This window comes from Ursus maritimus, unplaced genomic scaffold (genome assembly GCF_017311325.1).
Source record: "Ursus maritimus isolate PB19 unplaced genomic scaffold, ASM1731132v1 scaffold_6, whole genome shotgun sequence".
In the NCBI taxonomy this organism is placed as follows: Eukaryota; Metazoa; Chordata; class Mammalia; order Carnivora; family Ursidae; genus Ursus; species Ursus maritimus.
The window spans coordinates 62,984,706-63,007,586 of NW_024426774.1; the positions used below are offsets into that span (position 1 = coordinate 62,984,706).

The 22,881-nt window shown below is 40.5% G+C and overlaps 1 protein-coding gene and 1 long non-coding RNA gene across 3 annotated transcripts in view; one reads left to right on the top strand and one right to left on the bottom strand.

The window, feature by feature from the left end:
- Nucleotides 1-22,881, bottom strand: part of LOC103671279 — a 94,189-nt gene that overhangs the window by 42,102 nt on the left and 29,206 nt on the right. The window lies entirely within an intron of this gene.
- Nucleotides 13,280-22,881, top strand: part of PNPT1 (polyribonucleotide nucleotidyltransferase 1) — a 44,851-nt gene continuing 35,249 nt past the window's right edge. Inside the window, exons 1-5 of one of the 2 annotated variants that reach the window (XM_008699884.2) lie at nt 13,280-13,490; nt 20,397-20,457; nt 20,993-21,067; nt 21,763-21,868; nt 22,737-22,786. In XM_008699884.2, the coding sequence (XP_008698106.2) occupies nt 13,330-13,490; nt 20,397-20,457; nt 20,993-21,067; nt 21,763-21,868; nt 22,737-22,786 (453 nt within the window). In that variant the 5' untranslated portion in view covers nt 13,280-13,329. The remainder of the gene's footprint in view (nt 13,491-20,396; nt 20,458-20,992; nt 21,068-21,762; nt 21,869-22,736; nt 22,787-22,881) is intronic. The other variant, XM_040623463.1, reaches the window with a different exon arrangement.

Here is a 22,881-nt window from a genome sequence, read left to right on the forward strand (position 1 = left end):
ATAGACAAATACTTGAGACAGTCAGAATGTGACATTCCTCCAGGAACTCCAAATCTTAATGTTAATGCTTTGCTAGAGGGAAAAACAACCTTAGCTTGACAATAGCTAGGCTTCCAGGATCCTGTGAGAGGCCTCCAGGATCCTGTGAGTTTTCTCAGGCATATGAAAGTCCTTTTAGAAACTTGCTTTGTCTTCATCTCCCCCAATTCCAAAATATATAATCAGTTCCTCCTTACAATACCAGGGCAGCTCTTTCTGCCCACTGGTTCTGTCCCTGTGCTATAATAAAACCACATTTTTGCACCAAAAACGTCTCAAGAATGCTTTTTTGGACGTTGGCTCCAAACCCCAACATTTCCACATTATATAGAATTCAAGGTTTGAATGAAATGTAACTTCCTAACAATTAAAGTAACCAAACTTTATGAGAGATAAAAACTCAAACTAAAATTTTCTGTAAGAAAATATTGGAGGGATGAGAAGAGTTAAGTTTTGATGGAGAAAGTGAAGCAAACCAAGCTATGAGCAATTAAACTAAGCTATGTTTCTAAGGCCAAAACCAAATTAAAAGAGGCCTAATGAGAACTAGGTTGCAGCCTAAAAGAAATCTCAAATGCCCTCTTCACCCTGGTATTGATGTAGGAAATTGTTGGGGTTCGGAGCCAATGCCCAAGAAAGCATTCTTGAGACATCTTTGGTGCAAAATGGTGGTTTTATTAAAGCACAGGGACAGGACCTGTGGGCATAAAGAGATGTAATGGAGTCCTGAGCACTGGCTGATTATTTACTTTCAAGTTGGGAGGGGGGTAGGGAGAACCTAAATCTCTAAGAAATTTTGGAAGTAAGGTTTCCTAGACCTTGAGGGGGCTAGCTATTGTTAGGTTATTACTGTCTGGTAAAACCTTAGTCATGAGACCCTTCAGATGTATATTGGTGGGTCACTTGCTTGGGGGATGACTGCCAACATGTATCTTGGGGGGTAGAGATAAAAGAAGTTAGAAGAAGATAGAAGAAGAAGAAGAGAAAATGCAAAGGCAGATACCCAAATGGACTTTTTACGAATTTATTAATTTTTGAATGTTTTATGAAAGACCAAAAAAGACAACAAAATATTAAAGCTAATATTACTGCTCAGCCTCAAAGCCTCCTCCTCTCTCAGAAGATTGATCCAATGAAGATATTTCAGGAAAATATAAACATTTTGAAAACCTTGAACATCATCTCTTTAAAAGAGGATAAAGCTGTGAGAAGCTAAAGGCTTGTAATTTTTTTTTTTTAAGATTTTACTTATTTATTTGACAGAGAGAGAGACAGCCAGCGAGAGAGGGAACACAAGCAGGGGGAGTGGGAGAGGAAGAAGCAGGCTCATAGCGGAGGAGCCTGATGTGGGACTCGATCCCAGAACGCCGGGATCACGCCCTGAGCCGAAGGAAGCGCTGTGCCACCCAGGCGCCCCTAAAGGCTTGTAATTTTAAAGAAGGTTAACAATGATAATGGAAAGCTACTTTGCACACAATAGTCTGTTCATTGGCAACAGCTCAGGCCTGTCTGCAGAGCCACCTGTTTCGTATCCAATGCAGAGTGAGTGGATTTTAATACAAAACCTTAAGTGATTCCATGACATTCTAAATTTGGATTGATACCATCATCTTATACAATGAGCCAAAACTCAAATATATGGATTGCTTCTCTCCTGATCAAACTTTTGTGTTAGTTGTCAAAGTGAGAAGGAGAAAAAGGGGTAAGGGATGGTTTTATGTTCTTTCTGAGCAAACATTAGTCAGCCAATTCCAAAATCAGATCAAAGACATAATTATTCTGTTAAGAAAACACAGAACAAATTTAAGAAGCAAGAGAAAATGTTAATATGGTCTGAAATTCCCACCAGCATAATCAACCAAAAACAAGTCCAAAAATCTCCTCCAAATTTTAATCCATGTTAATTACAAATGACAAATATAGTTAATATAAACCATAATAGTCTGAACTAATTTGACTGAGCATGCAAAGCAGCATTGGCAAGGTCAGGCTTTTGTGCTCAATTAACTGTTCATTCAAGCTGACTTTAAAGAAACTGTTTTGTGAGAAGGAACAATGATCCCACTATACTAAGAACAACTAACCGACATGAAAATTTAAATAATCTAATGCAGGTTGCATTTAATTAAAAGCCTAAGGACACACGACCCATGCAAAGTCTACTTGTAAATTGATTCTATTCATCACAATTCTGTTTAACACTTTCTCTGAGCCAATTTGGGACAATGAATTGAAGGCACCAGGAGTGTAGTCAGTACAGGAAAATCCATGTACTAGGGAAAATGACAATGACTGGTGGTGGTAGAAGAAACAAATAACCATAATGGTGATTGGAGGTATCTTGACACATAGGGGGACACCCACAGACTGAGGATCTGGAAACTGAGCTCTAGCTGTTATAAGGTATGAAAAAATTAAGGGTGATCTCCTCATTGGGGCAGGTCTCTTTCTGATTCTCTTTTATTGGGATGGAGGAAAATTTCAGTATACCAAGAAACAAAGATAGGCTGAAGGGGTTTTCACTATTTCTAATTCTTGTCCAAACATAGCAGCAAGTATTCTCCATACATTACCTAATCCACTCCTACCCTCTTCCTGCAGGTAGGAGTTTTCAGTTATCCAAATGACCCAGAACCTCAAAACAGCTCAGGTCACTTGGTTCCTGGAGAAGATACAGAAGAGATGCCTGCTATCTATACCAGCAAGCCTGGGTGCCCATTCCAAAGGAGAGAACTGTTCTTTTTTTTTTTTTTTAAGATTTTTTTATTTATTTATTTGACAGAGACAGAGACAGACAGCGAGAGAGGGAACACAAGCAGGGGGAGTGGGAGAGGAAGAGGCAGGCTCACAGCAGAGGAGCCTGACGTGGGGTTCGATCCCACAATGCCGGGATCACGCCCTGAGCCGAAGGCAGACGCTCAACCGCTGTGCCACCCAAGCGCCCCGAGAGAACTGTTCTAACCCCTGTTACTGCTTTCCTCAGAGCAGAAAATAATGAGCCAGTGGTTGAAACCAGTCACAGCTTGTTTGCTTACTTGTTTTCCTGCTTGCTTGCTTGCTTGCTTTTTAAAATATTTCATTTATTTATTTGACAGAGAGAGAGAGAGAGAGAGAGCACAAGCAGGGAGAGCATCAGGCAGAGGTAGAGGGAGAAACAGGTCCCCCGCAGAGCAGGGAGCCTGACATGGAGCTTGATCCCAGCACCCTGGGATCATGATCTGAGCCGAAGGCAGACGCTTAACCGACTGAGGCACCCAGACACCCCGGGAGTCACAGCTTTCTTAATGAATATAGGACAGTGAGGAAAAGGTGTTTTCTTAAGCTTTTCCTCTACTCACTTATTTCAGTCCTGAGGCCTGCAAATTAAACTGACGAAAGACAGATCAACAGGAGAAAAGTCATACAAATGTTGTTGATGTTAATATTTTTACATGGCACAGAGGCTTCACAGAAAAGAAGTGAAAGCCTAAGGAAGTAGTTAGATTCAGGGGCTGTACATTTTAATGTTTTATATTTAATAAAATATAAAAAAGCCACTAGACAAAGTAAAGGGAGGTTTGGGCTTCTAGAGGTGATAAATTGTGGGGAAATGAGAAGAAAATACACAAGGGAAACTAATGGAAGAGTTATCTTAGTAAGGTATGTATATGCAGATTCATCTTGATGCCAGCCCTCCATCTCAGGGTTATGGTTACTCTGCTCATCCTGGCATAGGAGATGGGGTGAATCTATGCCACCCTCACAAAGGGAAATTTACACTCTGCTTTAAGGCAGATAAGAAGAGGGCCGAGAACTTTTCCTGTATTTATTGTTTCTCAATTTCCTTCAGCTCAAAATAATCCAAAACCAAAGCGGCAAATTTCAGGGTGGCATAGTCTAGATTGTTTCATTACATACATCCACAGCCACCATGTATTTATTATTTCGAACTCTTTTTTTTTTTTTTTAAGATTTTTATTTATTCATTTGACACGGAGAGAGACAGCCAGCAAGAGAGGGAACACAAGCAGGGGGAGTGGGAGAGGAAGAAGCAGGCTCCCAGCGGAGGAGCCCGATGCAGGGCTTGAGGAGCCCGAAGCAGGGCTCGATCCCAGAACGCCAGGATCACGCCCTGAGCTGAAGGCAGACACTTAACGACTGAGCCACCCAGGCACCCCTATTTGGAACTCTTTTAAATGCAAATGTCAGAAGCCCAAAACAGATTCACTCAAAACAAAAACAAAAACAAAAACAAAACAAAACAAAAAACAAAAAAAACTATTGACTCACTTGAAAATGACTCAAATATCCATTAACTGATAATTGGACAAATAAAATATGGTATATCCATATAATAAAATAATCTTCAGCCATAAAAAGGAATGAGATACTGACATATATTATAACATGAGTGAACCTTGAAAACATCCACCATTTTTTGTTCCCACAGCTATAATCCAACCTTCAATCCACTGACCCCACCATTTCTCAGTATTCATCAGCCTCCTCTTGGCTTCATATCGGGAGCTACTTGTCCAGCCTAGATTTCATAGACTCATGCTTAGAATCATTTCTCTGTGAATCGCCACAGTTATTTTGCCCCCTCTCTGTCATCCATGCCTAGTGTCTTAGTCAGTCAGCTTAGGCTGCCATAACAAAATACCATAGACTGAATTGCTTAAACAACAGATAGGTGTTTTCTTGCAGTTCTGGAGTCTGGAAGTCCCAGATCAAGGTCCAAGGTCTTTTTTGTTTTTGTTTTTGCTTTCACTTGAGACACTGATTGTGTTTGTAGGGGTTAGGGAAACAGTAGAATGAGAAATACGAAACTAGGAAAAGAGACCGGGTGTTGCAGGTGCCAGTGAGAACTTCTCACTCTCATCCTCGCCATCCATAGAGTCTGTTCCACTCCTTCATAATCCTTCTCCAGGGCAGCTAGGTCCTCTCAGGCCTCTAAGAACCCCCTTCTCCATGCCCTTGTCCACGTACCAGTGCATAAAGGCCCATTTGGCATACATCAGGTCAAACCTGTGGTCGAAGCAGGCCCAGTCCTCGGCGATGGCTGTGGTATTGCTTAGCATGCAGACTGCCTGCTGCACCTTGGCCAGGTCTCCCACAGGCATCACTGCAGGGTGTTGGTAGTTAATGCCAACCTTGAAACCTATGGGACACCAGTCCACAAACTGGATGGTGCCCTTGGTCTTGAGAGTGGCAATGGCGGCATTCACATCCTTGGGCACCACTTCTCCACGGTAGAGCATGTAGCAGGCCATGTATTTGCCATGGCGAGGGTCACGGTTGACCATCTGGTTGAAGGGTTCAAAGCTAGTGATCTCTGCCATCTGGTTGGAGGGTTCAAAGTTAGTGATCTCTGCCATCTGGTTGGAGGGTTTAAAGTTAGTGATCTCTGCCACCAACAGCTGCTCATGGTAGACCTTCTTGGCTGAGATGATGGGGGAGTAGGTCACCAGGGGAAAGTGGATGCAAGGGTAGGGCACCAGGCTGGTCTGGAACTCTGTGAGGTCCATGTCGAGGGTCCCATCAAAACGCAGAGAGCCAGTGATGGAGGACAATATCTGGCGATGAGAGGGTTGAGTTTGGTGTTGCTTCCTGGCAAGAGCACTCTTCCTGTCTTGCAGATTACCACCTTCTTACTCTGTCCTCACATATTAGGGTGTGGGGAACACTCTGATATTTCTTCTTACAAGGACACTAATCCTATCAGGGCCCCACCCTCAGGACCTGATTTACCTTAGTTACTTCCTTACTCCAAACATAGTCACACTGGGGGTTAGGGCTTCAATATTAGAATTTTGGGGACACAATTAAGTCTATAGCACCTAGAAAATCCCAAGCCTAAGTGAATCCTACCCCTCTCTTTCTCCATTCCTGCACCAAACAGGTAAAATTTGCTACCCAACTGAATGGACTAGTTTCCCCTGAAATTCATGATCACAAGTCTCAAAGAGCACACAGCAATTCATCAATGTCAGGCAATACCATTAGGCTTCTTGAGTAGATTCACTTTTATAATCTTCAAAATAAGTTCCTTCCTAACCCTCACATACCTTCTCTTCCCATTCTGCCCTGACTCTCAGCTGCTGGCCTTACCTCAGACTTCATTACAGATTGAAGTCAAACAAATCTAATTCTCCCTGAGACAAACTTTAAAACTCGCCTGCATCTGCTCCTACCCTTACCTTCTCTCCTGTTACAGTCAAGAGAAGTTTCCTTGATGTTGAATGGGGACTTTTCCTACAGCATCAGAATTTGGGTTAAGACTCCAAAACTGAAAAATTATGAGTGATAATTATGCCAACATTGAAGAAGATATATCACTTAAATAGAATGAGTCCATAATTATCAGCTCCCATCTTCCATTCCAGTCAAAAGAGAGAATACTAGAAACTTGGAAATGAAATTGAAAAGTCACTGAGACAGAGAATTCCAGTTTAGTTAGGAATGATGTGATATCTTTCCTCCCTGCTCCGTGGAGGGAGACTTAGGGAGGGAGACCTTCCTTGTCTGTCCCACCCTCAATCAAGCCAAGCAACTGGAGCCCAAGAGAACCACTGATAGAGAATGAGGAAAACATTGGCATTTATTAAGCTATAGAATAGCCCTGTACTATTACCATGAAATAGGAGCAAACACAGTAAGAGAGTTTTCAGGAAGGTTTGACTTATGTTCCCTAGAGCTGGAGGACTATAAATAAAGAATCTGAATCAATTTTTTGATGTTTAATTGCTGATAACTTCTGACCCTCATCACTCTCTCTTCCCCTTATGCCCTATAGCTGGGCAAGCTGATAAAGTTTGAGTGCTCTCTCCTCTGGCACCAGTGTAAGTAATTATTTAAACAAACAAAAATACCTATTTGGGATGCGTGTGTGAGAGAGAGAGAGAGAGACAGAGACAGAGAGAGAGAGAGAAAGAAACATCAGTCTTGACATCCAAACCAAATTTTGGATGAGGGTCTATTCTGCTACTACAAAGTGGCCATAAAGGGACATTTAACAATATAGACACCAGCGCCTGCTTCCCAGTAAGAGAATTTGGAAGGTAGAGGCTTACTGAATCCACCTGCAATGACAGGGCAAGAAAGGAAATCAGTGTTTAAGATAGGCTTCAATTCTACTTGTTTGTGGATGTGTGTGGGCAAAAAGAAGTCAAGAAAGCCATTTTGATGGTATTTCACCCTAGAAGGCTAAGAGCCAAGACAAGGGGATCTCAGCAGTAAGAAGCTATGCAAGAGACCACCGGGAGTAGAAGCTGGAAAGGTCACAAAAGGTCACCCAGACAGTACCTACATCAGGGAACTGTGTGGTTTTGGTGGTCCCAGCAGAGATCACCAGACAATCTCCACATCCACCCCATAGCATCACCAGCTTTTGGATGTCTGCAGTAATGGTAGATATGGAAACCAACTAGTGTCAGTGAAATAAAAACTCCACTGGCTCCAGAATTTGAATTCTTCCATCCCTCTTCTATTCCCTGTTCTTGTGTTCCAATCCTGGAAGAACCATAAAAATTATGGAGGCAGGATCAAGCTAAAAAAAAAAAATAGTGACAAAACAGTTTATATCCTTTTTTTCACTTCTCTAGTCTAAGTAAGAGAGAGGAGGGGTCTTCAAAAGCATGTGAGACCGGCTTTTGCTTAGGATGCAGAAATCTGGAAAGAGCACCCCACCCTCATAACAGTAACAATAACAACAAAGCCAGACAGTCTGAAAATTCACAACTTTTCTGGAACCCATCAGAGAGCTAAAAGTGACAGGAAAACCAGTGAATCTGAAATCTAAGGAAAGATAAGAGCCTTCAAAGAGAAATGGACATGAGCTCTTGCTCATCCAGTATAGTCACCAACAGACAAGGGTAAGAAGAGTTCAACTAGGGTTGCCTGGGTGGCTCAGACAGTTAAGCATCTGATTCTTGATTTCAGATCAGGTCTTGATCTCGGGGTCGTGAGTTCAAGCCCCACACTGGGCTCCATACTGGGTGTGGAGTCTGTAGGAGAAGAAGAAGGAGGAGGAGGAGAAGGAGGAGGGAAGGAGGGGGGAGGGGGAAGGGGAGGGGGAGGGGGAGGGGGAAGAAGAATTCACCTAGATGTTTTAACCAATCACTAAGGGCTGAGTGTGGACTTACGAGAGTAAACAGAACCCCTGGAAGCTGCAGACACAGGAATTTGCAACACCTCACAGGCTCTTCTCCTTGGACTTCACTGAGTGCTCACAAAAAAGACTAGGGTAAAAGGAAGACTCCTGAGAAAGGTGCAGGCCTGGGGAAGGCACACAGCAGCCACTGTGGGGAAGGCAAAAGCCCTAAGGGATTCCTGTGTCTCCACAGGAATCAAAGCTTTATGTGCTGTGAGAATGTGACAAATACCCTTACTCCTAAGGCACTGTGAAAACCCACTGCAGGTAGAAGAAGGAGCAGAACATAACCCTTTACTCCTGGCCCAGAATTACAGCTAAGAGAGGGGCAGGAGCACTGAGAATCCAGGGACACAGTACCTTCCTAAGACTGAGAGTTAGTCAGAACAGCAGAGAACAGGGGCGCCTGGGTGGCTCAGTCGTTAAGCGTCTGCCTTCGGCTCAGGGCGTGATCCCGGTGTTCCGGGATCGAGTCCCACATCGGGCTCCTCCGCTGGGAGCCTGCTTCTTCCTCTCCCATTCCCCTGCTGTGTTCCCTCTCTCGCTGTCTCTCTGTCACATAAATAAATAAAATCTTTAAAAAAAAAAAAAAGAAGAAGAACAGCAGAGAACAGCATGCACCTCACTTCCCACCTCTAGGGTAACAAGCTTCACCTAACAAGTTACAGTGGTCTACTGCTGGAAGAGAGATCAGAGCAGTGCAAAGGGAAGCAAGGAACAGAGGGCACACTCTGTGTGACCCATCTAAGCCTGTTAATAGTCTTAATTCACACCTCCCAGTATCCAATTCATCGACAAGTCCTATTAATTCCAACACTAAAATATATTCCAAATCTCTCCTTCCTTTCTCCTTGTCACCCTTGCCACCACATTATTCCTGATTTCAACACCTCTCTCTTATCATCCTCTAATCCATCCAAGACTCAACAGCCAGAGGGACCATCTTAAAAGATAGACTAGGTCATGGCACTTCCTACCTCATCTTTGCCACATTCCTACTTACTACTCTCTAGCCATACTGGCTTTACCAAGTCCTCACAGAAGCCAAACTCTCTCCTAACTCAGGGGCAACCCTCCGCCCACAAGGCACTGCTCCCACCTGGCCCCCATGTTTCAGAACCTGTCTCTTTTTCATCCTTCAGGGCACCTTAAACGTTTCCACAGAAAGGTTTTTCCTGGCCACCGTATTTTCTTCCATCCCATTATTCCCTATCTTCTCACCTAGTTTATTTCCTTCTTACTATTAATCACACTCTAATTTTTCCTTTTATTTGTTTGGTTGTGTTTCTATCCATCTCTCATACTAAACTTCAAGCTCCATAAAGCAGGAATTATTATGCCCTATGACTGTCTTGACACCCCTAAGTCCCCTCACCCTAGCATAGTGCCTGTCATAAAGCAGGTATTCCATGGGCCAGGAACTATGCTAAGTTCCATAAAAATAAGATTGCACTTAAATCTGCCTAACAACTCTAAGAGGTAGGTATTTTTATCATTTCCACTTTGCAAGTAAGGAAACTGAGACATAGAAAGGGTAAGCAATTTATCAAGAGTCACATATTTAGGAGGTGACAAGTGAGATTTGAACCTAGACAATCTGGTGCCAGACCCGGCACTTTTAGCCACTACACAGTACCTACTCCCACATTCATTTCCATGGATGAAATAACCGTATGAATTAGTTAATAAAGTGGAAGATGGACATAGATTGTACCCACAGTTCAGCATGGGGAAGTCAGAGAGGCTAATACCGAAGGCTTCCAGTATTAAGATCTGAAGGCTGTTTGTGCCAGACTGACATATTGGAGAGAATATATATCAGGCACACAGAATCATACATACAAAGACACAGAGGCAGGAGAGAGGGTTGTATATTAGAGAGGAATGAGTAGCTTAGTTTCCTTGGATTATAAAATGAGAGGAAGGGAAGAAAATAGGTAATACAAATTGATGAGGCTAAATAGGGACTGTTTGTAGTCAATGCAAAGCAAAGATTAGGAAGTGACTGAAGAAAATTAATCAGAATGGAGACACAATTAGGTTTGCAACTTAGAAAGTTCCCTCCAGCTACATTCCGTCAAGAGAAAAAGTTTTCGTAGACACCCTTGGTGGCCACTGAAAATTTTTGTACAAATATATAACAAGACACAAACTCTTTAATCTTGTACCTCTTACACAGTCATAATACTAAAATAATTGTATATACTTTATAAGCCAAATTAAATTTTAATTAACAGTAATTTAATGCTATGATGTTTTACTTAAATGAAATTGCTACTCAGAGCTGGCAGTGGTATTAACTACTTTGATGCACATTCATTGGAGTTTGAAGAAAAAAGGAGATCTGAGAAATATTGCTGGTGGATTTAAATTAGATCATCTTTAATGTCCTTCAGAAGTTATAGGTAAAGAATTTCCTTTTAAATTATATTTTGACTGTCAAACTATAACTGGCAGAACTATATTTCTAGAATGTGACATCTCAGATTGCACCTCAATGGATCACAGCTTCTGTGAATACAATTGATGCTGGCAGGCTGGGTCCAGGGACCCAGAGAGGGTCTCCAGGACCAGCTTGGCTTCAAGCAGGATGAAAATCAAATGCAAGCCAGCAGGCTTCCTTGGAGTCAGGGGGTCTTGGCCTCAAAAAGTCTAGTGCTGGTGGTCTGGAATATGCATATGATAGCTTTGTCCACTCATTCTCATCTGGTCTTTCCTTAGCTGTTATCTATTCTAAAAAAAAATCATTAACTCTTTGCTCCTTACAAGGGGGACATACACTGTTCGCATTCTGAGGCATGTGTAAAGTGGAGGTGCAGGTCCTAGCAAGAATAGAAGCAGGGAAAAAAGCAAAAACCATGTTTTTATGGAGTCCTTCAGTTTCCCTATCTCACAACCACAAGAGTTTTAACTCTTTATACTTCTGTTTCTGTGTTAATCTTAAAATGCTTAACTCCTGCTTTTTGCCTGCTTTTAGGCAAACGGGGTGAGCAATGGAATGAATGTAGAAAGGGCCTGGAGCAATCCCCTGGCTGAATACAGACAGGCTGATCAGGCAACCCACCCAAAATAGCCATAGACCCTAACTAACCAATGGGCTACTTACAACCAGGCACATTTACCAAAAAAGGGAAAATTCCATAAGTTGCACACCTCACCTCCCCCCTTTAAAAACAGCCCGCACCCACTGCTTCCTTGCAGACAGTCTCTTTGCTGTCCTACTGTCTCCTCTGTTGCAGTGTATTCAGTAAACTTTTACCTCCTATGTTTTGCCTTGGGTGAATCCTTTTATCACCCCCCCCCCATCTCTGGCTTCCACCAGCGATCATTGCCCCACATCTGGGGGCCCCCATCCAATCAAGAGGGACACCACACATAATATAAACACAGTCTGGATCACCTTTATGACTACTTAATAACAAATTTCAATACCCACATTGCCTTTAAATTTATGAAATAATTACTACCATATTAATTATTTGGGGTTGGTGTGAGGAAACAGGTGGGCTTAATGTGTAAACACTGCTTTCCAGTATTTCCAGATGGATGAAACCTTAACAGATTCATGGGGCTCTACAGCAAAGAGGGTTGTTCAGTATTTCAAAGAGGAAACTAGAGGGAAAATTAAGAAAAGGCTAGTCAAAGCTGAATCTGCCATTTATCGAGTGCTGACAATGTTGGCAGGGACTGTGATAAACATCTTACATCCTCTGTCGCATTTAATCTTTACAAAAACCCTATGAGATTCATATTAGTATCCATTTCTATAAATGAGGAAACTGAGCCTTAGAGAGATAGGGTCAGACAACTAGTAAACAGCAGAGCTAAGACTGGGACCACTCAAGACTAATTTCAAGTTCATACTCCAAACTATTCGGCGACACCACCTGAATGAAATGATTAAGTAGTTCTTAAGTGCTTTAGCAAAAGGTGATTTACTATTCTTATTTTATAAATCCAAAATCATGTTGTATTATGGCAAGTAGATTATAGATTTGTCATTAGGGCAGGTTTCACTAGATTGGTCTAGAAAACACTGTAGCAACAGGAGGTAAAGTCAAATGTAAAGGAAGAGGCAAAAACTTCTTTAACACTAAATATCCCTAGAAGTGTTAGTAGTAATTCCTTCTATTGACATGGAAATTCCAAATCAGTATTAATATCTCATGGAAACCAAGGTGTCAGGGAGCTGCTTTGCCACTAAATCATTTGCCTGTTTGAAGCTCAACATTTTTAGTTCTTAAAACCATGTTTGAGTGTATGTTGGATTTTGTTGTTTGGATTTCTCCGGAAGAAGGAGGTTATGACTTCAGAGGAGAAATATGACCCTCATAACAAAAAAAAAAATTATCATTGATTCATTTAAGGAACCATATGAAGATGTTCTAACAGGATTAAGAGGGGTGGGAGAGATTTATTTACTCCCTGAAAATTTATCAAATTCAAATTCCAAAAACTATTTTTCTTCATTTTCCAAAACATTTATTTTAAATAGTAGCTGGCATTTTGCCTTTGATAAGAGTTGGTTTAAAAAATAACAACACTTGATCAAAAGGGGCAGAGAAATGAATTGCTAAATATTAACAATGGAAATGAAGATGAATAACAAATGATGTCAAAGATCTAAAACGATGATATAGGTCAATAAAAAGTTAAATTTACTTACTAGAAATAAATTAACATAAACCTTTGCAGTAATATTTGTGTGAAATTTATAAAATAAAAACCAAGGCACAAAAGGGGAGAGAGAGAGATCTCTTTCCATGGTCCACTACACAAAATCTTCTCTAATTCTCAGTTCACAGAAGCCAAATGTTAATGTGTTGTCTGGTGACTTTCATCATTACTATATTTACCCTACTTTTTCAACATTTGCATTATTCTAGGATTTTCTTTTAAATTACGATAGCACACACATACACAAAAGGCATTAACTTTCCGATTGACTTTCACTGGCACAGACTTAAATAGAAAAGCTAGGTTGTCACAATTGCGTTCAGATAGGTTTGACCCTCTCTTGTCTTCGTAGAAAGCGACCAAGGTATCCGCTTCCCCGGCGTTCCCCCGCCCCCCGGCACCACGGAAACGAAACTGCATCAGGCTCCGCCCTACAGGGAGCCAATCAGGGTGCAGCCTGGGGTGATCGCGTGCCGGGTGTCATGGCGGCCTGCAGGCGTTGCTGCTCATGCCTGCGGCTTCGGCCGCTTTGCGATGGTCCCCTTCGTCTGCCAGGGCGGGATCGGGCCCTCACCCAGTTGCAGGTGCGAGCACTATGGGGTGGCGCGAGGTTCCGAGCCGTGGCCGTGGACTTAGGCAGCAGGTAAGGAATAGCGTGCGTTCTATGTCCTTTCACAAGTCGTCCTGTCCAGGCTGCCCTAAGTACATTCGTCTCTCAGGCTAGGAATCCGGCAACGCAGGTCTCGTTTACCCCTCTTTACCCCAAACCTACATGTCAGATTTCTCTTTCCGGGTTTGGAGTCTGTCTTCTGGCACCCTTCCCCTTCCCACACTGTCTCAGCCTCGTGTCCTCTGCTTCTCTGTCCTCCCTTTTACCCTGTTCCGGCTCCTTTCTCCAGATGAGTCAGTCCACCTGACTTTCAACCCCTTTATTTGCGGGGACTCCTGGACTCTGAAGTGGGAAACATTTCACTTCAGGTATGAGTTGACAGTGGATGCGTACGTTTTCCAATCCAATTTATTGCCTAAATACATGGCCAATGTGACTCTGGGTAGGAAGGGAAGGGAAACGGTTTACTGAACGCTGGTTACGTGATAAACGCTTTTTAAACCTGCAGTAAAGGTGCTATTATCTCATTTCATAGTTAAAACAGAAGCTCAAAAAAGGTAACTTTCTCAGAGTCACCTAATTCGAGACTAGGTGGATTTTGTATTTCTCTCCAAGCCCATACTTTTCCATGGGTCCGTTGGCCATAATTCAAGTCTAAAATAACTTTTTAGGGACCCCTGGGTGGCTCAGTCGGTTAAGTGCCCGCCTTCGGCTCAGGTCATGATCCCAGGATCCTGGGATCAAGTCCCACATTGGGGTCCTTGCTCAGCTGGGGGCCTGCCGCTCCGCTGCTTGTGCTAGCTGGCTGTCTCTTTCTCTCTGACGAATAAATCTTAAAAAGATAAAATCACTTTTTAAAAACGGATTTTTAGAGTAAATGAAATTGCTAATGCTTACTTTATATATCTACATTTTTTACGTGTACTTTAAAATTTTTTGACCCTAGTTTGTACAAAAAGCCGAAAAATCTGCCATTGATTACAGGTCTTCTTCCTGACCTTACTGAATGACTGATCCTGAACAAGTTACTTAATATTTTTGCCACAAAATGAGAAGACTGGCCTAGGTCAAGGATCAAATTTTTCTGTAAGGGACCAGACAGTAAATATTTTAGGCTTTGTGTGCTGCATACTATCTGTCACATATTGGTGTGTGTTTACAAACCCTTTAAAAATGTAAAAAAAAAAAAAAAAAAAAAAAAAAAAAATAGCCGAAAGACTGTACAGAAACAGGCTAAATAGTTTGTTGATCCCTAGACTAGATGATCTCTAAGGCTCTTTCCACCTCTGGCATTCTCTCTCTCTCTCTCTTTTTTTTTCAATGTATGTATGTATGTATGTATGTATTTAACAGAGAGAGACACAGCCAGCGAGAGAGGGAACACAAGCAGGGGGAGTGGGAGAGAAAGAAGCAGGCTCCCAGCGGAGCAGGGAGCCCGATGTGGGGCTCGATCCCAGGAACCTGGGATCAGGCCCTGAGTTGAAGGCAGACACTTAACGACTGAGCCACCCAGGCACCCCTGATTCTGATTTTTTAAAGGAGAGAATCTCTCTTCCATTTTTCAATGACTTAACATTCTTTGAATAAATACCTCAGAACAGACACCTGCTATGCACTAAACGGACTTTCTTAAAGAATTCAAAGCAACAATATTAGCCCCTGCCTTCCAAATTTTCCATAATCTATTTTAAATATTTCATTATCAGTCACCCTGGATCTCTTGTAGTTAGTTCTTCTTGAACCTGTGTCGTGTGTTGTAACAACTAGATTCCTAAATATCATACCTTCTGGGTAAATCAATTCTTAAATCTTTGTATTAAGGTTTTTGGGGGGCCACATTTATTGAATTTGACTACTATGTACCATTCACTTTATACTTGTTACCATGTGTATTATATACAATGCTTTAGGAGACTATATACTATTGTGTTTTTCAAATGCTGTACTTAATACTCAGAGTAACCTCTGAGACTACTGTTGACTTTTCAGTTTAACAAGCTTTTATTGAGCACCTACTCTGTACAGGGCACAGTAGAAACAAATTCTGATAGGGAGTAAGATAAACACAGATGCGGTGCTGGGAAAATCACTGTAGGAGAAATGTGAATGGGGTGCCAAAGGAGCACAAAAGGCATATTTATCGCACCCTACAGCTTGTAATTGAAGGTGAATCTTGAAGGGGGAGGAGGAAGAATTAGCAAGGAGAAAGTGAAAGTGCAGTTACAGGGAGGTGACAGAGTACATTTGAGTAGCTAAAATAACTCACTGTGTATGAAGCAAAGAGTGAAATGTGAGTTTAGCATCAAAGGTAAGGCCAAGTGACAGGCAGAGGCTGAATCATAAAGATGTTTGGTTTTTTGTTGTTTTTTTTTGTATTAATGAATTTTTCTGGGTGGAAGTTGGAGGAAGGTGGTTACGTTACACGTCATTCTGCAGATGCTTCTAAAAATGTGTTTTTTTTTTTTTCCCCAAACACCTCTCTGCCTGGAGTTGTACTCTCTGTGGCAGCTAGCTCTGCTCTTCCCCTTTCTCTTCCTCAGCCACCTTGTCCACCCTTCTCCCCTCCAGTAGAATCACTGCTCCTCCTAATCCTTTTTATTTATTGTTTTCAAGTGTTTTTAATCAGTTATTCATTCATATTAGGTAAACATTCACATGGCTTAACATTTTAAAACTCAAAAATCTCTTTCCACAGCCAGCCAGTTCCAATCCCCAAACGCCATATGTGTTATCAATCTTGTATGTATCTGGAGAAATTTTACACGTAAAATACTGAAGAGTAAATTAGTAAGAGGTAAAATCAATCATGATTTATAAAAGTAATAAGCTTGCACCAAAAACAGTACTCAAAGTGCATGAACAGGAAAAAATTACATAGGTCAGTTAACCCCAGCTGAGATCATGAGATATAATGAAAAGTAACCACCTGGTTCTTTGTGTAATGTAAATTGCACACACCTGGAAGAAAGTTCAAATCAGGGCAGTCACCAAGGCAGGACTTGGGACGATGTGGTGGGTGGCCTAGGACCCCTGCTGGAGACACTGAGTAGAATCAACAGAGGGAACAAAGAAGGCAGGAGGATGTGGTGTTTGAATAAACACATAAATCCAAGTTGTTTGAATAAGCATATAAATGGAAGTGTGCATGTATGAGACTATCTGGAGGTACTGCACACCTGTTTGTTTTTCTCACTGATTCAATCAGCTTCCATTGTAAATAGGTTAGCTGTAGAACCTTAGCAGTGTTTCCTTGGCTTCACTTCTCTGCCTGCTGATACAATTGGGGGGCCGGTTAGCAGAGTGGGCCATCTACTCCTTGCCTTAAGCTTTGTGAGTATGTGTGCTCTCTTTGGTACACTGCTAGTCCCTACATAGGTGGGGCCATGTGACCGGTGTTCACCAGTGGAACCTAATTAAAAGTGATATATGTCATCTGCAGACTCAAGTATTTTATTCCATTGATGCTTACCATTATTCATAGAGAACCCATGTTTTTAACCTCTGTTCTCTACTGCCTTCTCTTGGTCCCCTGTAAAAATTATATCCCCATTAAAGAATAAAGACTTACTATCATTGAGATAGATATGCAAAAGAATATGCCACTGTGGGCAATCTCAAAAATTCTGGTCCCCATTAATGGACTAGATCCCCATTAATGGACTAGAACTAGAGCTTTCACAGCTCCTCTTGTCTGTCTTGGGCCCACTTCAGTTTATTTAGAGAACACTCCCCTTCCTTTCACAGGGATCACTCAGAACTTACATTATTAGGTGGAATGCCAATTCCTGTTAGGTCTTGAGAAGTACTGGTAGCATATTCTTAACTCCAGATTAAACAAAATTTCAAGACCCCAAACTTACACTTTACACATAAAATCTTAATACTGATTTCAGATAGATTGGTGGGACTTTGCTTGAGTCTACACAGTGTGACTGGCTCTGAGCATCTCATTCCCTCTGCCTACTATGCCAGCTCCAGCCTTATCTCTGCACCTCATCATTCCATCTGTCAGGGTAAACCCATTTTATTGTAGGCCGTCATCACAACATCTGTGTTGAATAGTAATAGAAACCCATCCAGAATTTCTCAAGTATTTCTTGTGGTTAAAAAAAAAAACAAACCTCATAATTTTTCAAAGTTAGGACTGATAGTACAAATATACATGCTTTTTTTTTTTGGTTTTCAAATTTAACAAAATGAGTCTATCTGAATAGATAAATATGCTATTCATGAACTCAGACTTCTGACAAAAGTGTTTAATGGGTAGAAATATTGAGTTACCTCTTTATCCCTTTTGCATATGAAGGACAGGGCAGGCAGGGCATTAGTGTGCGTGTATATGTGTATATTCAGCACTGGACCATGATAGTGTTTCTGAAGCAGCCTTTGTGGGACAGAATATCTTCCTCAGTATCTTCAGGAGTCACTGAGTTGGTTTGGCTTCACAGTACTCTTTTATGAATTTTGGTTTCTTTGACAAGTTTTGCTGATCTGTTTCAAGCCTTCAATAACCTCTTTTTGTACTCTGCGGAAGCTGGGGAATAAGACTGATAATACCACCTATGTAATATCTATAAAGACAGCTTTATTAATACATAATTTACATACTATACAATTTACCCATTTAGAATGTACAATTCACAGTTTTGCAGCCATCACCACAATCAATTTTAGGACATTTTCATCACCCCCAAAAGAAACCTGAGGCCCATTAGCAGTAACTTCCCATTTCTCCCCAACCTTCATAGCCCCAGGCAACCACTAACCTAGAGGCTTTCTGTCTCTATGGATTTGCCTATTGTGAGCATTTCATAAAATAGAATCAGTGACATGGTCTTTTGTGACTGCCTTCTTTCACTTATTATGTTTCTTTTTTTTTTAAAGGTATGGAAATTTTTTTTTTAAGATTTTGTTTATTTATTTGCCAGAGAGAGAGAGAGCACAAGCAGGGGTAAGGAGTAGAGGGAGAAGCAGGCTGCCTACCGAGCAAGGAACCCAATGCAGGACTCCATCCCAGGACCCTGGGGTCATGACCTGAGCCAAAGGCAGACACTTAACTGGCTGAGCCACCTAGGCATCCCCACTTACTATGTTTCTAAGTTACATCCATGTTGTAACACATAACAGTACTTCAGTTTTTTAAAAAGATTTTGTTTATTTATTTGACAGAGAGAGTATGAGCAGTGGGAGCAGCAGGCAGAGGGAGAAGCAGACTCCCCACTGCGCAGGGAGCCTGATGCGGGAGCTATCCTGCGAATCCAGGATCAAGACCTGAGCCAAAGGCAGTCGCTTAACCAACTGAGCCACCCAGGCACCCTATACTTCACTTTGTTTTAAAGATTTATTTATTCTTAGATGGAGAGAGAGTGCCTGAGAGTGGGTGGAGGGGCAGAGCGAGAGAATCTTTCAAGCACACTCTCTGCTGAGTGAGGAGCCTGATTTTTGGGGGGGAAGGGGAGGTTCGATCCTATGACCCATGAGATGACAACCCAAGCAGAAACCAAGAGTCAGACACCCAACCAACTGAGCCATCCAGGTGCCCCAATACTTCATTTTTTAAATGGCTGAATAATATTCCACTGTATGCAGTGAAACCACATTTTGTTTATTCATTCATCAGTGGCCATACATTTTGATTATTTCCATTTTGGGGCCATTATGAATAATGCTGCGGCTATGAATGTTCCTATGAAATTTTTGCATGGACATAAGAAGGTTTCATTTCTCTCTGCTATTTACCTTGGAGTAGAATTGCTGGATCGTTTGGCACTTACGTATTTAACCTCTTGAGGAATTGCCAGATTATTTCCCAAGGGAGATGTACCATTTTACATTTCCATAAATACTATATGAGGGTTCTCCATATCCTCACCAACACTTGTTACCAATCTGTTTGACTATACCCATCCTAGTAGATGCGAATAATATCTCATTGTGGTTTTGATTTGCATTTCCCTAGTGGCTGGCTAATGATGCTGACCATATTTTCATGTACTTACTGGCTACTTAGATTTTCTTTGTATAGACTTCTATTCAAATCCTTCACCAATTTTAAAATTAGGTGGTCTTTTTATTGAGTTATAAGTATTCTTTACATATTCTAGATACAAGTCCCTTATCAGATCTATGATTTGCATATATTTTCTTTTGTGGGTTTTCTTTCACTTTCTTGATCCCTTTGAAACATGAAAATTTTTAATTTTGATAAAGTACAATTTATTTTTTCTTTTATCACTTGTGCTTTTGATGTCATATGTAAGACTTGTCTAACCCAAAGTTTATGAAGATTTATTCCTATGAGTTTTCCTAAGAATTTTATAGTTTTAGCTCTTACATTTAGGTCTATACTACATTTTGAGTTAATTTTTATTTACAAGGAGGAAGGAGATCCAGCTTTATCAACTTGCCTGCATATGGGTATCTAGTTGTCTCAGCACCACTGGTTGAAAAGGCTCCCCCCCCATTGACTTGTCTTGGCACCACTGTTGAACATGAATGTCTTTGTAGGCAATATTTAGGAATTTATATTTTGTCCTGAAAGCACTGGGGGTTACTTTAAAGGATTTTAAATAGAGAACTGATCCTGTTTGTCTGTTAAAAGGCTACTTTTATCAATAAGGCAAGGGATGACAGACTAAACAAAGATTGTAAATGGGAATTAACGTTTAGGAACACAGCTTCTGCACCCCCAAAGTACTTTATCTCTCATTCAGATTTTTCCTGTGCTTTGGTTTCTGTATTTTTCCTTAAGCAGCTCTTAAATTCCCCTGATACTTTTAATAACGATTGTGAATTCTATCCCTTTTTTGTTTGTATTTTTGCTGGGTGGTTGCTTATGTGGCTTGGTTCTTCTATTAGAATCTTAGATTATTTTATACTGAGCTGGGATTTGAATTGATGACCTAAGTCCTTTTGTACTGAATTTTTATTTTTAAACAGAAAACTAGAAATATCCTCTGGAAAACTGGCCAGATTTGCAGATGGCTCTGCTGTAGTACAGGTAAAAAGTCCCAATTTTTAAATTTTCATCTTAAAAATGGTTATGGAGACTGCTACTGACTAACTTTACAACATCATGTCACTTCTTAGAACTGTGGTATTGTAAGTTAATACAGAACATTTCTAGTTTAAGAACTATCCCAGAGAACCAGGGAGTCAGAGGGCTGGATATATTAAATGACCTTTAAGATCTGTTTGAAACTTGGGGTTCTGTTTTATTTTGCTAATAAATTCTGTAATGCTTCTCTAGTGAAAGTGATTTTACTATTTTCTTTAATTGTGCTAAGTGAGAAATTTTTCTTTGTATATAGCCTAAATTTCTTCTTAAGAAGTAGAAAATACTATTGCATGTGACTAAGCTATCAGTAAGCCTTTTCCTGATCTCGTAGAAGGGATCAAGATTGGACTAGTTGTGATTATTTTTATTATCATTTTGTCATGGAGTAATATTTAACTGGAGCAAGGATTCACTCACTTACTATTTAGATTTTAATGTCTGGTTTTTAAGGAATTTGCCTGTGTTGTTTATGTTTAAGTCAGGTGACACTGCAGTGATGGTCACAGCGGTCAGTAAAACAAAACCTTCACCTTCCCAGTTCATGCCATTGGTGGTAAGTATTTGCTGATTTATCTGAACAGTAATATGAAATAAATGTAGAATTTGTAATATTTTTGTCTAATGTCTAACGAGTACATAATGTCTAAACTTCACACAACGAAGGATTTTCTTTTGTAGTTTGATACTGAGTCATTAAAAGATTTAGACTGATTGCTTCATAACCAATTCTCATATGAGTAGTAAGCATGCTTTAGAATGTCCAGGTTGATAAGAACAGTGAAGTGCATGAAGGTTTTGATGTTTAATAGCAGTGAATTCATTGCTTTCACAGGTTTCCCTTCACTATGAGTTTGCAAGTATATGTTTCGTGAAGAGTAAGGAGTACTTTAGGAGTTTATGGCTTCTTTCTGTTATGAAAACGGGAATGCAGTTTTATGTAACAGAGTTGATACTAAAAAGGAAATGTTTGATTTGACCAGAATAAGCCACTATGGGAAATAATGAGGCTGTGTAGTCCACTAAGTGGAAGACTTTTTAAAAATCAGTTTACTGAAATATTTTTATCAGTTTTCCCTTCCCAATGGGAGACAAAATCCTAAAAGTAAATAAAATATCCTCCATTCTTAATCTGGACCATGTTGTTAGCAACCTCAGGAGAATTAGTATCTGTGTAGTGGTTCTTGGGGAATCGTTTGTTGCCATAAAAAGAAGTCAAATGAACTTCATTTTTTTTCATTCCTCCTTCAGGTAGACTATAGACAGAAGGCTGCTGCAGCAGGTAGAATTCCCACAAACTATCTCAGAAGAGAGATTGGATCTTCTGATAAAGAAATTCTTACAAGTCGAGTAATAGGTAAGATAGTAAGATAGAGGCATTAACTCTCTTTGTTATGCCTGTGTTAGCATTTCTTCTATCTATATTCTATAGTTCTCTTAAAGTTTCTTACATTAATATTGCCTGAGATTATTTACTTTCTGTATCCCCTCACTCAGATGTGGGCTCCAGGAAAGAAAAAACTATTTATTCACTACTGAATCCTGGGTACTTGTTATACTACCTGGCACAAAATCAGCATTCAATAAATATGTCGATGAAATGAATGAATCTCTATTGAGCATATAAATTCTGTGGCTCGTGCCTCTACTACTCTGTTCAATCTATCCCTAGTATTTTTCATTTTCATATTCAGCATAGTAATTCTTGAAAGCATTATATTCATCAAGTACTGAAATAGGACTATAATCTTTCAAATCTTAAATATTCTGGGATCATTTGAGTTTATAGCCCTTCTATACAGAAGAGCTCTTCTATACAGTTCCTCTATACAGAAATTGTTAGTGTATATTTATATGCATTTTTCAGACACAGAATACCAAGGAAGGATTTTCTCTTGGTCTGCTGCTGGCCTTAAGTCTCTTTCCTCTGCTTATATATGTAACTGATGCCTATGGAACCAGAATAAAAAGTTGCTCCCCAAGTTTAGACTTGTGTGTTCATGCCCTGCTAGCTTTTTGTTATTAGGGCATGGTATATATTAATTAAAGCACTGACATTTATCTATGATCCTTTCAGTAAATCAGTCCAAGGGGATTTTTTTTTAACATATTGAACAGCTAGCTATATTATTTTTCAGCCTGATGTTTAATAGGAGAAAAGGGTAAACTGTAAAGCGACTTTTGTCAGTACTATTTAGTGTCTTTTCTTTCTTTTCTTTTGGCAGATCGTTCAATTAGACCTCTCTTTCCAGCTGGATACTTTTATGATACACAGGTAGATTCTGCTTTAGGTTTATTTGTTTCCAGATCAATAAAAAATTACTTAATGAATTTCTATACTACTTAGGCTAAACTTTAGAAAACAAAATA